The sequence below is a fragment of the Raphanus sativus genome, chromosome 3 (genome assembly GCF_000801105.2).
Source record: "Raphanus sativus cultivar WK10039 chromosome 3, ASM80110v3, whole genome shotgun sequence".
Lineage (NCBI taxonomy): Eukaryota > Viridiplantae > Streptophyta > Magnoliopsida > Brassicales > Brassicaceae > Raphanus > Raphanus sativus.
Window position 1 is genome coordinate 14,872,506 of NC_079513.1, and position 16,386 is coordinate 14,888,891.

General features: G+C 40.9%; 3 protein-coding genes across 4 annotated transcripts; 1 reads left to right on the forward strand and 2 right to left on the reverse strand.

Annotated features, from left to right (window-relative positions):
- The first annotated feature begins 385 nt into the window (after positions 1–385).
- Positions 386–3,632, forward strand: LOC108847451 (uncharacterized). The gene is made up of 5 exons (XM_018620695.2): positions 386–971; positions 1,064–1,187; positions 1,674–1,788; positions 1,944–3,077; positions 3,153–3,632. Exons 1-5 carry the CDS (start codon positions 767–769, stop codon positions 3,414–3,416), a joined length of 1,842 nt encoding a protein of 613 aa, XP_018476197.1. The 5' UTR covers positions 386–766; the 3' UTR covers positions 3,417–3,632.
- Positions 3,619–5,461, reverse strand: LOC108847453 (clathrin light chain 2). Its single transcript, XM_018620696.2, has 3 exons — positions 5,085–5,461; positions 4,351–4,504; positions 3,619–4,130 (listed from the first exon to the last, which is right to left on the reverse strand). Exons 1-3 carry the CDS (start codon positions 5,360–5,362, stop codon positions 3,783–3,785), a joined length of 780 nt encoding a protein of 259 aa, XP_018476198.1. The 5' UTR covers positions 5,363–5,461; the 3' UTR covers positions 3,619–3,782.
- A 193-nt stretch (positions 5,462–5,654) lies between these two features.
- On the reverse strand, positions 5,655–15,341 carry LOC108847343 (DNA-directed RNA polymerase V subunit 1). Of its 2 annotated transcripts, XM_057004606.1 has the most exons (19): positions 15,070–15,341; positions 14,376–14,473; positions 14,027–14,153; positions 13,830–13,945; positions 13,668–13,715; positions 13,189–13,353; positions 12,733–12,891; positions 10,748–12,628; positions 10,476–10,651; positions 10,292–10,367; positions 10,044–10,171; positions 9,766–9,923; positions 9,274–9,548; positions 8,991–9,164; positions 8,761–8,901; positions 7,377–8,670; positions 6,680–7,286; positions 6,453–6,567; positions 5,655–6,370 (listed from the first exon to the last, which is right to left on the reverse strand). In XM_057004606.1, exons 2-19 carry the CDS (start codon positions 14,454–14,456, stop codon positions 5,957–5,959), a joined length of 6,135 nt encoding a protein of 2,044 aa, XP_056860586.1. In that variant the 5' UTR covers positions 14,457–14,473; positions 15,070–15,341; the 3' UTR covers positions 5,655–5,956. The 2 variants fall into 2 exon arrangements, with proteins under 2 accessions (XP_056860586.1, XP_056860585.1); XM_057004605.1 differs by having other exon boundaries at positions 6,680–8,670.
- Positions 15,342–16,386: the final 1,045 nt, after the last annotated feature.

Genomic DNA, 16,386 nt, shown 5'->3' on the forward strand with positions numbered 1-16,386 from the left:
TTTGGAAAGTGTGTGAACCTCTCTATGAATCCTTGATGGGGAGAGATGGGGAGATGGATCTCCCACTAGTTCTTCAATCATATGGTTATGATACCACTTAGAATACATGCTTCAATGAAGTAACAAGACAACATTGGAACAATGATTTTTTTATCAACATTAGGAATAAATGATTAACAAAAAAAAACATGGGAGATGCAGAGAGCAGAGAGAATAAAAAAAAAAAATCCTTAGGCTTGAAGCGATAGAAACAATTGAGAGCACATTAGGTAGCAGAGCATCAGTCCAGAGTTGTCCCGTCCCCTCAACAAATCTTAATTTAAAAACATAAGTTTCCAATTTTACCCTTCTTTTACATCAACAACTACACTCCCATGCCACTCCCTCTAACACTTTCTTCTCTCTCTCTCTCGATCTCCAAAATCTACCATTTTCTCTCTCTTTCTCTCTCTTTGCTTGCTGGGTTTCTCTTTCCGTCAGTTAATTTGTAGTGGGTATTGAGCTCCGTTCCTCGACAATGGCGGTTTCTTTGAGAAAGGTCGTGTCTTTCTTTTAAAAAACTTCACTTTTTTTTTTTGCTTTACTTTCAAGTGATAATGTGTTGCAAATTAGCGTCTTCAAGAGTGTAAAAGATTCGATTTTTTCGTGTTGGGTTTGTTTAGTTTGAGTTTAGATTAGGATACTGGAAGTAAATTGGAAGTTAAGTTAGTTTTTTTTTTAAAATTAGTGATCTGTAAAGTTTGCTACTTTGAGGAGAGAGAGAGAGATGAATCGAAGTTTTAGGGCACAAGAGTCGTCTCTGTTGATGGATTCAGCAGAGAGGCAGCAGAGGCAACAGCTCAGGGCTTCTATGATGGCTGACAAAGACGAAGAGCTCTCTTTGTTTCTTGAGATGAGACGGCGTGAGAAAGAGCAGGATAATAATAGTCTCCTTCTCAACAACAACCCTCATGAGTTCGACACTCCTTTAGGTTTAACATTCTTACACAACCCTTGGTTTGATCATGTCTTTCTGATTTGGGGCTTGGTTAGTTTCTTGATGGGGTTTGTGGTTCTGTATTAGGTTCAAAGCCTGGAACTTCACCAGTGTTCAACCTCTCAAGTGGTGGTGGTGGTGCTCCGGCACGGAAGACAGGTCCTCCAGATGATTTTCTCAATTCTGAGGGGGATAAAAATGACTACGAATGGTAAACTTCTTTACCACAGTTTCTTGTGAAGCTAACATATTTTACATGTTGTGTCGGTTTGGTTGTTCACCAGTGATTATTTGAATGTCTTTAACATCAAGCGGTTCAATTAACCTTTGTGATTGTATAATTAGTATAGACATCAAGCGGTTCAATTAAACTTTGTGATTGTATAATTAGTATTTAAGCTGTAGTAGTATAGTTATTAGTTGCTATATTTCGTGTCTTTGTGATTGTGTTGTTCCTTTGCATTTTCATCATTGTCTATATTAGGCATGTATCTAATGACATGAATTTGGCGTTGTAATATAGAACTCTTTGTTTGTGAGTGTTGCGCGTCTGAGATGAACGCTGGCATTGAATGCTCACCAGAATAAAGTGTTTTCATGTGAATGATACTGAGAAAGGATGTGATAGTGCTAGTTGTAGTGTATCTTTTATCTCTTAAAGACATTCACACTGTTAACTTTTCTTTGTCTTTCGAAGGCTTCTTACCCCTCCAGGTACTCCTCTGTTTCCTTCGCTGGAGATGGAATCACATAGGACTAAGATGAGTCAGAGTGGTGATTCAAAGAGCCGCCCAGCTTCATTGACTTCTAGGGTAATAATGTTATTCCTTACTCCTCTGACCTCTTTTTTAACAAACCCTGGATTCTAGATAATCAGCTAAACATAGTGCAACCTTGTTCCAGTGTTTTCTATATTTGGAATCATCACTTCGTTATGGTAACCTGTGATGATGTGTAATTGTTTTAGCTGGCGAATTCCTCATCAGAGCCTGCTGCAAGGAACCATCTAACATCTAGACAACCAACCTCTTCACCTGGATTGAGCTCTTCTAGTGGAGCAACTCGGAGACCTTCATCATCTGGAGGACCTGGATCAAGACCCGGCACTCCCACTGGAAGATCATCAACACTGACTACTAATTCAAAACCTCCCTCAAGGCCTTCAACACCCACCTCTACTAGAACCACCGTCTCCTCCTCAACTACTCGACCTTCTTTGACTCACTCCAGGTCCACTGTATCATCTGCAAAGACTAAACCTGCATCTCTGAGTAGGTCAGCAAGTTCATCTCGTCTCACACCTACTGCATCTAAGCCAACTACTTCAACTACTAGATCTGCTGGTTCGACAGCTAGATCTACCACTAGCACCGGCACAAAATCTGCAGGTCCTTCAAGGTCCACTACGCCTCTGTCAAGATCTACTGCTAGATCTTCAACACCAACGTCAAGACCCACAGTTCCTCCTCCTAAAACCATATCGAGGTCAGCTACACCAACTCGCCGTCCACTCAGTTCTGCAACTACTACAGCAAAGCCGGCAGTATCACAAATCAAGCCTTCTTCTCCAGCAGCAACGCCTATGCCAACACCATCCAAGAATCCTGCTGTACCACGTGCAGCTTCTCCCACAGTGAGGTCAAGGCCATGGAAGCCATCAGACATGCCTGGTTTCTCACTAGAAACTCCTCCAAATCTGAGAACAACGTTACCTGAAAGGCCACTTTCAGCAACGAGAGGCAGACCCGGAGCTCCAAGCCCACGATCTGCTTCAGTTGAACCGAGTGGTCCTCCTGGAGGAGGAAGACCGAGAAGGCAGTCATGTTCACCATCAAGAGGAAGAACACCAATGTACACTAGTGGTAGCTCTGTTCCTGCAGTTAACCGTGGATATTCCAGAGCCAATGACAACGTGAGTCCTGTGTTGATGGGAACCAAAATGGTGGAGAGAGTAGTCAACATGCGGAAACTGGCTCCTCCCAGATCAGATGACAAGAGTTCTCCTCAAGGTAACTTGTCTGCAAAGTCCTCTTCACCAGACAGTGCTGGCTTTGGAAGAACACTCTCCAAGAAGTCCCTTGATATGGCTATAAGGCATATGGTGCGTAGTCTCCCTCTATGTATCTATCTTTTTTTCCCATTAGTAACTGATGAATCAATGTTATGATGTAAACAGGATATACGTAGAACCATACCAGGGAATCTGAGACCACTAATGACAAACATTCCAGCATCATCAATGTACAGTGTGAGATCTGGACATACTCGTGGAAGACCAATGAATGTATCAGACTCTCCACTAGCTACAAGCAGCAACGCAAGCTCAGAGATCAGTGTCTACAACAACAATGGCGTTTGCTTAGAGGCTAGCGAAAAGGAAGATGATGCAGGCAGCGAGAGAGGTGGTTGCAGGTCTCCTTCAAGCTTACAAGGGAGATGAAAATTTGTAAAACCGTTGTTGACCTTTGATATCGTCTCGTCTTTTATTATTATTGTGAGTTTCTTTCACACGAGTTTGGTTATGATATGTGAAGTAGCGTTTTGGCATTTTATGTAAACCTCTCCACTTTCCACACTCGTCTTACTTTTTAACACTTAAGAGTCTCTTCTACGGTTGATGAATGGATCCATTAACCAATTGATTTGTTATGTTTAACCACTCCTCTTATTGAATTCAAACATGAATGTCATAGAGTATAATCCGATAGTAGATAAGCTGTTTATATCACACACACATAATGAAATGCAAAGAGAGAATCACATAGATGTAAGCAAATGAAAAAAAAACAAAACCAAAGAGGGTTTCTTAAGCAGCAGCAACTGCTTCGGTGGGCTTGGTTTCAGGAGCATTCTTTGGAGGAGTAGGAGTAGTAGCAGCAGCAGCCGCCTCTGGTGGAGGTTGAGGAGCTAGTTTCAGGTGAGCTGGTGGGTTCTGTTTGAGCTTGAGCAAAATCTGTCTCATTCTCGCGAGATCGGTTGGCTTACCGGGTTTGGGACCTTGAATGACAGAGATAGTTGGCTTCTTAGGGTCTTGCTCTTTCTTCCCTCTTCTTTTCTCTATGGTTGGAACTTCTTTAGGAACTAGCTCTGCGATTGCCTTCCAGTAGTTCTTGCTGGCTTCCGCGTAGAACTTCTCTTGTGTCTCCATGTATAGCTTTAAGTGTTCAAAGACAAAACAAACTTATGAGTAATAGTTCAACCAACGCTATAAATAGGCAGTTAAAACAGACTCGTAAAAACTACACAAGACTAAACATATTGGATCGGTTCCAAAATAGACAATTGTGCAGAACTAAGAAAGTCTTGTGTCAGAAACATATGAGAATCTTTAGCATAAGTTAATGTTGTGCAAGAGAGTATAATAATGAACAAACCTTTTCCTTCTCCCTATTAGCTGCTTTGTTGTTTTCACAAGTTAGTTCCCTCTTCTTATGGAAATCCTCTTTGAATTGATTAGCCTCTTCAATGATTTGGTTCCGTAACTCCTTTTCCTTCTTCTCCTTCTCCTCAAGGAGAACTGCATTGTGTCTGTACCAAATATAAGAACATAGCACCATATTGATATGAGCCTGTAAGTAAGTTTGCCTTAGATCTGGTAACGTGAGAAGAGAGTAAAAAGATAACTGGAAGATGATTCTTATTCATCTTAAGAGACCCTTTTATAGGCCAAAGGGTACGTAATAGTTTTAATAAGCTTAAATGAAAAGGAAAACATCCAAAAGCCTTTTAGATACTTTGTAAAAAGGAAAAGTAATTGGAATTGCCTTTCTTGCGAGATCAGATCTATTCATACGACCAACTCAATAACGCATTACAAGATGCAAACTTTGGCATTAAAAAGAAATGGCAGAACAACTACAAACCAAAAAAAAAAGTAAAGCTAGAAGCTGTCTTTTTGAGACACACAGATCCTGTCAATTTAAAAACTCAGATCCGATCTAATAGACAACTAAACAAGGATTCAAGGAGCAGATTAGCATAATTAAGCATCAAGATCAAAACTTTAACAGATTCATCATCCTCTCAATCAACTAAAGTGATCAACTTTACTCAATTTTTTAGAAGTAAAAACTAAATCAAGATTCAAGAGTTGCAGCTCAGATCTAACCTTCTCCACTCCCTAAGAGCATACCCTTCATCAGATTCCATCTCCGACGGCGGTGGCAAGATGGGACCGTCGTGTCCACCGTTGGATCCGAAGACGTCGTCTGCGTTAGTGTAAGCTCCGTAGTCGGAAGACGGCGCTGCGAAAACATCGTCGATGGAGTCATCTACGTGGTGTGAGAAGGAGTGATGATCAGTGGTGGTGTCGAAGGAGCCTGAGACTGGAACAGACTCAGATGCATCGTCTCCGAGTATAACGAAAGAATCATCGAAGACAGACATCTCTCTCGGAAACAAAGGGACGGACAAGTAGCTTTTGGTTTGAACTTTGAAGAGAGACAACTCACGGATCTGTCTTTTCACGTTTGATTGAAGCTTGAAAATGGAAACAGAGATTTTTTTCCATTTTATGAAATTTGTTAATGGGCTTTCAAGCTTCGTAATTGGGCCTCTTAGTGACCCATTTACATGCTGCGTTTTGGTTTAAATACGGTTTAGGATTTGATTTGGTTTAATTATGGTTTCGAAGCAATGTAGAAGTCTTTTTTATCTAAAGACAGAGAAGCAGATGAGATGGCTAATGCATTGTTTTGACTTCAATAAATAGTTTAAGGTAATCACTAGAGATTACAAAACCAGTCACTGACAGAAACCTAAGACTTATTTTCAGACAAAAGAGATCCCGCAACTAGAGAGAGAGAACTGCGTTTACACATTGTTTTGCAGTTCACATCAGAGTTTCCTAGTGGATAAAAAAAACCTGCATCATCTCCACTCTTTATGTACATATCTCAAAACAAAAGAGTGGGTGATGTTAAAGTCTGATAGAGATGAGTCTTTTTACCTTTTCCTACCAAAAGACTGATGAGCCTAAACCTAAGCCTGAGGCTCTGTCTGAGACTCCTCGCCTCCATTACCAGTAGGCTGAGAGTCTTCAACTTGAGACTGAAGCTGAGTGTCGCCACCTTCATTACCAATAGGCTGATGAGCCTGAGAGTCTTCAACTACAGACTGAGACTGAGATTGAGGTTGAGAGTCTTGGCTTCCATTATCAATAGGCTGAGTCTGAGACTCTTTTTCCCCAGGTGGTGTGGCTTCTTGGCTGTTCCTTTCTTTGTTTGCATTGTCCCTCTTTCTGAAGTACTTCTCCATGAACTCTGCAGCTAGGGTTGGATGCTTCTCCACCAGATAGTTGTTGATGCACTTCCTGTATGAAAAGTCTTGTTTGGTCCCATCAGTCGAGACAGCAAAGAAGCACCTGGAATCTGTGAACGTCGTGTGCTTATCAACCTACAATTTTTCACATCCGACCTATGAGGCAAAATAAGCTTTCAGAAGAGATGCTATAAAAGGTTAAAGCTAATTTTTTTACCGTGATGAAATCAAGACCGGGACCAAGCTTAGCATCTTTGTCTGGATGGTAGTTCAAAAGCTGCTCCAGTACATATGTCTTGTCTTCATCCGAGATTGGTTCTCCATCAGTGTACCTTCACCAAAACAACAGTTTTTTTACAAAGACGAAGCCTAACATACTGTATATATTAATATATGGAATCTGTATAAACTACCATACGGAGCTTATGAATTATGAAGGCATACCCGGACTGATGCATTATTCTCCTGAGTCTTCTCATCACTGGATCGACATCTGAGAGAAGCTCTTGCTCCTCAGAGGTGAACATGTCTACGCGCTGTCTTGTTGCTGTGAACATGGGACCCAGAATACTCTCAGATCCAGGGGTCCTAGGAGGACGGTTCCTCTTCCAGTCTGCGCCACCACCACCCTGTGAGCCAGTAGTAGATGGATATCTCTTGGTTGGAACTCCCCACTGGCTTGTCTCATTCCCATCCTTGTCTGCGCTACTGGTCGCCTTCAATGATACCCACGGGTTTCCATCATCTTCTTGGGCATCCGCAGTGGGAGTTGGCTGTCCCCAAGAACCCCAAGCACCAGAAGCTGGTTCAGCTTCAACATTCTTCTTTTTACCCCAAGCAGCAGAATCTGTTCCATTTTCCGAGTTATTTGTCTCCTTAGAACCCCAATTAGCAGCACCTACTTGGCTTTCAGAGTTATTTTTGTCCCTGGACCCCCAAGCAGCACCACCACCTGATTCAGTTTCTGATTTCTTCTTGCCCCAAGCAGAAGCACCTGAGCCTGCCTCAGTCTCAGAATTGTTTTTAGCCTGAGAACCCCAAGCAGCACCACCTGATTCAGTTTCTGATTTCTTCTTACCCCAAGCAGAAGCACCTGAGCCTGCCTCAGTCTCAGAAGCCTGAGAACCCCAAGCAGCACCACCTGATTCGGTTTCTGGTTTCTTCTTGTCCCAAGTACCCCAAACAGCAGCACCTGAGCCTGACTCAGTCTCAGAGTTGTTTTTAGCCTGGGAACCCCAAGCAGCACCACCACCTGACTCAGTTTCTGGTTTCTTCTTGTCCCAAGTACCCCAAGCAGCAGCACCTGAGGAGCCTGACTCAGTCTCAGAATTGTTTTTAGCCTGAGAACCCCAAGCAGCACCACCTGATTCAGTTTCTGGTTTCTTCTTGTCCCAAGAACCCCAAGCAGCACCACCTGAGCCTGACTCAGTCTCACGATTATTTCTTCCCTGTGAGCCCCAAGCAGAACCACCTGATTCCGTTTCAAATTTAGATTTATCCCTAGAACCCCATGTCGCACCACCTGACTGAGTTTCCAAGCTCTTGTTTCGGGAAGCCCAACCACCAGCACCTGATTCAGTTTCAGAAACCCGTTTGCTCCTATTACCCCAGTCCGCACCACCTGATACAGTTTCTGAGCTCTTTTTGCCCCATGCAGCAGAAGCTGGTTCTGTTTCTTTGTTCATTTTGGTCCCGGAACCCCAAGCAGAAGCATCTGATTCTGTTCCCGGGTTGTTTTTGTTAGTAGAGCCCCAAGCAGCAGCATCTGAATTAGTTCCCGGGTTATTTTTGTCACTAGAGCCCCAAGCAGCAGCACCTGATTCAGTTTCAGGGTTCTTTTTACCCGAGGAACCCCATGCAGCAGGAGCTGGCTCAGTTTCAGAGTTCTTTTTCCCCCATGGTTTGTCTGAAACAGCTTTGGGTCCCCAAACGTCAGAAGCTGGCTCACCGTTTTCTATGACAACCGAATCATTTTGAGCTGGTGTTGTTCCCCAGTTAGGTGTTGCATTTTCAGCATCATCTTTTGTCTTTGATCCCCAAGCGCCCCATGAATCTGACTTGGTAGCTTCTTGAGCATCCTTTTTAACGTTCCAACCAGATGAAGCATCTTCCTTCTCAACGTTTGCAGTCTTTTCCCAACCAGACTGCGTGTTCTCCTCACCACCTGTATTTTTAGAGACTCCCCATTCTGAGCCACCATTGTCCCAGAGAGAAGAAGTCTTGTCTTCATCAAGTAGATTTTGGAACTCAGCACTGTCATCAAACTTGGGCTCTCCAAGAGCAGAGTCTCGCTCAGGCGATTCAGCCCATTCAGCCATTTCTTCCTCTGTAACATCAAAACCAGGGGAAGAGACATACGCATCTGCAGTTTTTGTGGATCTTACCATCTGGAGAAAGCTGAATACATCAGTTTCATCATCATTCTCCAGACCAGTCTGCAAGATAGGTTGACAAATAAAAGAGCATCAGATTGCATGAAAAAATATTCATAAGACAAACTCAATTTTCTGGTGAGAATGTCTTACTTCTTTTTTGTTCCATAGAAGCTCAAACTGTGAACCTGTACCAACATCCACGCGTTTTCCCCAAGAACAAGACCCAACGACTGTTGATAGAGAATCTTTATGACATTTCTGAGCCGCTTTCTCGAAACATTTCCTTGGCGCCTAAAAACCATAAGAAGTAACGAATGTTAGTAAGGATGTAGTCTTAGAACATAATTTGTAATTAGACATTAAAGCATCGGAAAACTAACAATAAGAGTTGCTTCTGTGAATGGAGCCTTGATGTTCAAGGATCGAGTCAGAGCCTTATAACCTCCAGAGTTGAAACCTAGCATATCCCCTGAACAGGTCATGTTGTTTGCCACGAGAATTATGTGTTCTTTAAGAACTCCTTTGGAGACCTTTCTCACTGAAGCTGAGAGACGCTGCAAAAACAAATAACATTATTACATTTGACTTCCTCACACAGACAATGAGAAAATATGAGAGAAGTATCATATGATTTTTAAGATCAGGAAGAAAGTAATTAAGCACCTGAACAGCTTGCTCAAAAGCGCATGACAAACCAAGCAGCTCTTGAACTTGCTTGATAGAGTAAGGGATTGACCGCTTTGTGTCTATCAGATGAAGAACTGATAGACACGAGTCGATTACAACCCTCCATGCATCACCAGTCTGCTTGACATCAGGTTTCTCAACGGTGACGTCCAATACCCATTCCCCTCGGCGGGATGCATGGCGACTCCGGATCCAGGTTGTCGTTTCTGGACTATTCCAGATTATATTCGCTGAGAAAATCCGTGGATCACCTAGACACAAAAGTGTTATTAAAAAACATTAGTCTACTGTAACATAAGCTCAACTACAACGGGGAAGACAACTCATTCAGACTAGTAGAAGAAACGCTTTTATTTCTTTTTATCCGTCAGGCAAACTAGAAGGGATTCAAAGGAAAGACTACCCTGTTCGATAAATCAATAGTATTTTAGTAACTGACAGTTTATAATGAAAGCATTCTTCAAGTACCTTTGATCACTGTTTCGAGCAGAACTGGGTATATTGTATTGCAGAGAACATCCAGAGTCCTTTCTAGATCAGGATCTGTGGCATTGTAGGAAGAAAACATCAAGCAAGGCATATCGGATTCTTTGCTCGCGCCTGGATCTCGGAAAAAGCAACACTCACTGTTCATTCCAGAAAAAAAATTTAACATGATCAACACAAAGAAGTAGCTAAAATCAAAATCAATTCATTCAACCAGAGACGAGGTCCATAGGAAGAGCATATCATGTACTTATACATACCTGACAGACAAATTCATTCTCTTAAAATCCTCAGCTTTCTTCTTTTTCTTTTGGACTAGTGAGTTAATTGCATCCTCACACTTCTGAAGTATGTCCTGCATGCTGATGTTCCACCCTTCCAACAATGTCTAGTAAACCAAAACACCAATTACAAGCGAGATTAAAAAAGGATAATTAGGAATATTGTATTTCAATGGCAGGTAGAGTCTACCAGCTAGATTTAACATTACAGAGATTAGAATTCAAACCTTGTTAAGATGAATATGGCCATGTAGGCATATATCCATTCCAAAAATTTCTGAAATCGCTTGTTGGTTTCTGTATCTGCTTGCAAGTAAAGACATAGACGAATGCAAAGATGATAAGTAAAAGCAAAAACAGAAAAGACGAACACTAAAACGAACAGTATAAATTACTAAAATGAAAACTTACTCGACTAGAAACTCCACTGCAGTATCTTTCAGACTAACTTTCTTCAGTTTGTTCCTAACTGTGTAAGCAGCATTTTCCTGGCAGTACTTTTTCCCACAGCGGCACTCGTTCAGGTAAAGAATAACTCTTCGATCATTGGCAGTGTTTTGGAAGTTAACTTTGCAGAGCAGAACTTCCTGGGAAAAGGACAAAAAGAACAGAAAACAGTATTAGCATACAGCATACAGAAGAATCAAAGCTTTATTGAGAAGACAGCAACGAGAACACTTTACCTTCATTAGCTCCCATGATGAATTGCTATTTGGGGAAGAATCAAGAACCGCTTTATAGGCAGGGTTTGACATGGCCGTAGCTGCCAATACTCCAACAGGATCTCCAGCTTCAAACAAACCTTGATTCTCATTGTCAGAACTCAGCTCATACTTGAACTGCACGATGGAGTTGCTGCATGTATTTCGTACAGTTCCATCGTTGGTAATGACTATGTCCCGTAGAACAGCCATCAGATTCTTGAAGAGTGTCCCAGGCTCAGCTAACCCTCTCGAAGAGCGGACAATGACCTCCCTTGCCGCAACTGAATGAGACATCTCCTCGTACGGATCCAGTCCGTGAAAAAAGCAGCCTTTAACAATTCCAAAATCTCCAGAGGAAGAAGTACTGACATACTTTTTCTTATAAAACTGAGCCATGTCTTCCACCAGAGTCTTCGTGTACAGCTTCTTCTTGTCTGACAGCTGAAGACCCAGGAAGCCAATCTGCTGCACCAGCTTGTTTATTGCCGAGTTGCTCTTGATGTCAATCAAATTCCTCATCGAATACGACTTCAGCATAAAGTTAGCAGCCACTTCCTTCACTTTGTGGATGCTGTTCTCTAGTTGCAATTCATCCTCATACGACAATCTCAACTGAGACACCATAGGAGAAATCTCCCGGATGATGAGATTGTGAATAACGCCCATGTCTTCCCTAGACATGGATAAGTCTTCCAGACTTAAGCTAAATCCCTGAGGATCTAGATGCTCCATCAGCAGCGGCTGCAGTGAATCAAAGAATCCCAGTGCTTCTTTTGGACCCTTCTCCACCATGATTGCCGTTACGATTCCATTGATGATGGACGCCAACGCCTCAACCTCAAAATCAAAGGACAGCAAATCACTTCCACCAACTATGAACCCGTCACCTCTGCAACTAAGACGCTCAGGAAAGGCAAGCTGCAATATCTGGAAGAATGTCCAAGCCGGGCCAGATTTACTGGACTTCACTACAGCCGGTGGTGGGAGAGATCGAGAGCCATACATTGCTAACTGCTGAGCAGAAGCTTTGTTCAAAAACACCTGCTCCAGCATAACCCTCAGAGACAGCAAAGAATCTAAACCCAGCTGCAGAATCAGCTGTCCAGTATGTGAACTAAGAAGTTGCTTATCCACTGAAAAGAGCTCCATTACCTCTGCCTTAGCGGTGAGAGACTGGGGGTAGAACAGATGGACACAATCACCATCAAAATCAGCACTGAGAGGGCCACACATCAGGGGATTGATCTTCACCGTGTTGTCTTCATGCACATAGACTCGAAGTGCTTGCAGAGAATGCTTATGTGTTGTGGGAGGACGGTTGATAAACACGACATCCCCATCCATGACCCTGCGATGAACAATCTGCCCGGGTTTAAGAACCGTGTGCCCCTTGGAACCATCCCTCAGAGAATAGGTTGTAGAACCTTGTGTATAGCTCAAGCACATCTTGTTGTCCACCAGCTCTTGTAGATATCCGATGTTGTGAACACTAACTCTCTCCTCAAATGTGATCCGATGTGCAATTTCCATAGGGATTCCAACCTCATTCACATTCCTGAAAGCATCTCCAGTGATGACACTGCGAGAAGAGAAGCCTGAACCTTTCCGAATGAACAGTGTTCTCATCTTTTCAGACCAAGCCTTTGAGGAAGAGCTGTCTGAGATCTTGGAAACCCCGAATCTCATATCTATGTTTCTTGTTGGCTTCGCAGTACCCCTCACCTGAAGATAGGTATCCACCGCTCTAAACATTTCATTTGCTTCAGCCTTATGCGACTCAAAGTTCGTCTCGCCAGACCTAGAGTTGTTTATCGCTACCACTTTCCTGAGTACGTCTTTTAGCTCAATTCTCGACGGATCCTGAAAACAAAAAAAAATGGGCATACATGCAAGGGTGTTAGTTTGTAAACAAGTCAAAGCAATCAATGAACTAAAGAAAGAGTTTTAGTTTCAACGGCCCTTACCACTGCCATGGAGCTGGAACCATCCGAAACCTCTGGAACTGACAAACAGTTAGGAGGGACTGGAAGATACTCTAAGATGTATCCTTCTTGAGGAACATGTCCCTTCGCTGCTAGCTTCTTTCTTGTTTCTTCAGGAATCCGTCTTAAGATTTCCTTTACCTGTTTGTTTTCCCAACATATGGAAAAGGACATGGAAAGAAGGTAATCATCAGTTTCCAGAAATATAGAATGATTAAGCAATAAGAAAGAACGTAAGAATGCCTTTGGCATTAAAACCTTACGGATCCAGTAAACTATAAGATCAAATAACATGAGGGATTGACACCTTGCAGAGACTTACAAATGTATTCTTCTAACCAACGATGTTTAATAAATACAAAACAAAGCAGCTTAAGGTAGCACATAAACAATCTATTAGAGAAACAGAAACAAAAGGAAGAAAAAGAAAGTAAAAACCTCTCTTGCTAGCAGGGGCCGCGTGTGGTCGTTTCCATAGCGGTAACCATATCTTTCCAGGAAATTCCAGAAGCCCTCATGCAGTCTTGTTTTAGATGGGAGCTTCAGTTGTAGATATGAGGCACCATCTGATGATTTATCTTTGATTGTGATGTTCGAAGCTTCCTAATAGAGTAAATCAGTAGTTAAAATCCAAAAAATCTCAGCAACAACATCATCCATAAACACATATAAACAGTGAACGTTCCTTGGTGCAATGAAAATACCAATAATCACTACTTTCAGAAAGCATTAACTAATGTTACACTCACTGAATAAATCAACAAACGCACAATGACTATTCTAGTTGTGAATTAGCACGTTTTTCTAACATGCAACTAGTTGAAGAAAAACTTAGACAGCTAACAATATGTTGAAACATCTATCAACTTGTGTTTCAGGTGAAAGGAAACAATCAAAATGTGTATGTCATTACTCACCTCACAACAGGCGCCTAGCAAACGCTCCGCAAGCCCAGAACTTGTGCTCTGTAATCAGAAGGTGAACACACTTGGTCAAGGGTTATTACGGTCCATGATTGATCTTATTACATGTATGAATCACCAACAAGATAATTTGAGAAAACTCAATGAGGTACTAACCTTCATCTTCTTTATCTTCAGACACTTTAAGCAGAGAAGGCTGAGCAACTGTTTCAACTCACTAATATGAGCGGGATGGTATATTGGCACTGGGAGATGAATATACCCAAAATGACCTAAAACAAAGAAAGAAACATCGATATCAGTATAAAATGTAAGAACAAAAAGATAAACACAAAAAGGGAGAACTAGTTTACCTTCACACTTATCAGGCTCAGTGGCACCGCAAGCCTCACATTTACCAAACTCCAAAGGTAAGCCCAAGAATGAGTTAGAGAGCTGGCTAGCATGGTTGATCCCAGCGTCACTGATGGATGCTAGACGCTGCAAGAAAAGAAATAAACAGAGCTGAGCTCACTTATACTGAACTTCAGGGACTTGGTGACAAAAGTAAACCAAAAGCAGAGAAAGGTTTTAGCTATATTCCTAATCCTTATTTATTCAGTGTCACTAATAATGAACATTCTAACTCAGATCTAAACAACATGCAAAACTTATGATCTCACTCATCAAAACAAAAGAGGATTAAACTCTTGGTTAACTTACGATCTGACGGTGAGTAGCAAGAGCGAATGAGATTCCAACAATCTCTGCTTCTAGAATATCTGACGAAGACGCTTCCTCCATGACAAAACCCTAGAAACCTGAATACAGACAACAGCGAGATGTTAAAGTTAGCACTGAGCAGATCAACCAAATAGAGAGAGACTAAGACATTATCAAGTCCCACTAAAACCCACAAAACCCTTTAAAAGAAGGTGAAACCAAACAACAATGATGCTGAGTTAGAGAACTTAGCAGATCAAACAAACAGAGAAACAGAGACATTATCAAGCACCACTAACTCAAGGGAAACCCCACAAATCTCTAAATAGAAACCCAGTTTTTACTGTTAAAGGAGCAACCTTTCCGCTCGTTTTAACAAAATCGAGAGCAGTAGACACAAGATAAAGGCGAAAGCTGCTAACTTTCACACACAGAGGAACCCACATTCATTTGAAAAAAGAACACAGTAAACCCATAAACCCAGTTTTTGAAGAATCGAAAAAACTGTTAAAGGAGCAACCTTTCAGCTCGTTTCCACAAAATCGAGAGCAGTAGACACAAAATAAAGGCGAAAGATGCTAACTTTCAGACAGAGATGAACCCACATTTGAAACCCAGAAACACAATCGACACTGTTTCCTCGGAAAACACAGACCGAACGAGAGAGAGAAGGGTTTAGACAAAAAAAATATACCTAAGAACCAACGGAGGATCTCTCGGTCAAGTTGGATGTTTGACCCGGTTAACAGGAGACGAAACGAAACAAAGGGTTTTTTGGAGGTGAAGGGAGGGAGAATCTGAGTGAAAGAGAGTGTGGAAAGTGACGGGCTTTTCTCTTTTCTTTAGAGAGAGAGAGAGACGAGACCCTAGAAGTAGAAGATTTTTTGAAAGATTTTCTCCCAAAAATCCTTTCTTCTCTTCAGCTTCTCTCTATTGCATGCAAAGGGGGAAAAGATGCTCACTTTAATTCTTCTGACTAAAATTAATAAATGTGATAACCATACAAGTTAAGTTAACACTAAACCATGATCATGGTTAAAAATGAATATGGTCAAAAGAACTTTGAAATCCGAACCACACAAAAAAAAACTTGAAACCGGTCGGGTTGTAGAAATATACTAATGGACTTTTTTTAGTTAAATTTGGATCTATTAAAAACACAAAACTAATTTTTCAACCCACGAATAAACTTTTTCCAAGATATTTAAATGGACCGAAAAACAGTAGCTCATATCTGCATAGGATATGTAATTTAATTTCGCATAGCAAATGAATCTGATCTGAAACATGGTGACATATCAAGCCATTCTTCTTACTACTTGATCACAAGTTCATGGTCTATACTAACGAATCTTTTATATGGTTTTTTCACTTTTTGGACTAAATTAATTTAGACGTGTCAATTACGACCGAAGTCCGAACATGTCCAACCCTAAAAATTACCAGATTTAGGGTTTAGTTTTATAAGTCCAAAAAATTAAGCTTTTCAACATATTTGAATTTCTGATATTTTGGGTCTAGTCCTATTTGGATTAGGACCTATCCGAAAAACAAATATGAAAGTTATTATTCTTGTAAACATATTATTTTAATATTTTTGATCTAAACTTTAATAAAAAAAATATATGAAATTTGTTAATGCATTTTATTGATCATTACAAATGTCACATTTTAATGTTTGCAAATATATCTTCTGTCTTTTATGTACAACATGTTTTTTTTCAAAATACAGAATATGAAATGTTTGACCTTTTTATTATAAATTTTGTTCTTTTGTATCTATTTATTTTTAATTTATATTTGTTTATTCAAATTTTACTTAATTTGGTTTGTTTGTAATATGTAGTTAAAACATACGAACAGTAAAACATTATTGATAAATAAGAAAAATTTAAACTCACTTTAATTTTTAAAACAAAAGAAACAGAAACTAACTTTTTTATGAAAATTCACATTTATTAAATGATAGAAATAATAATTTGAGAAATACCCTATTTATAGTTTTGAATTT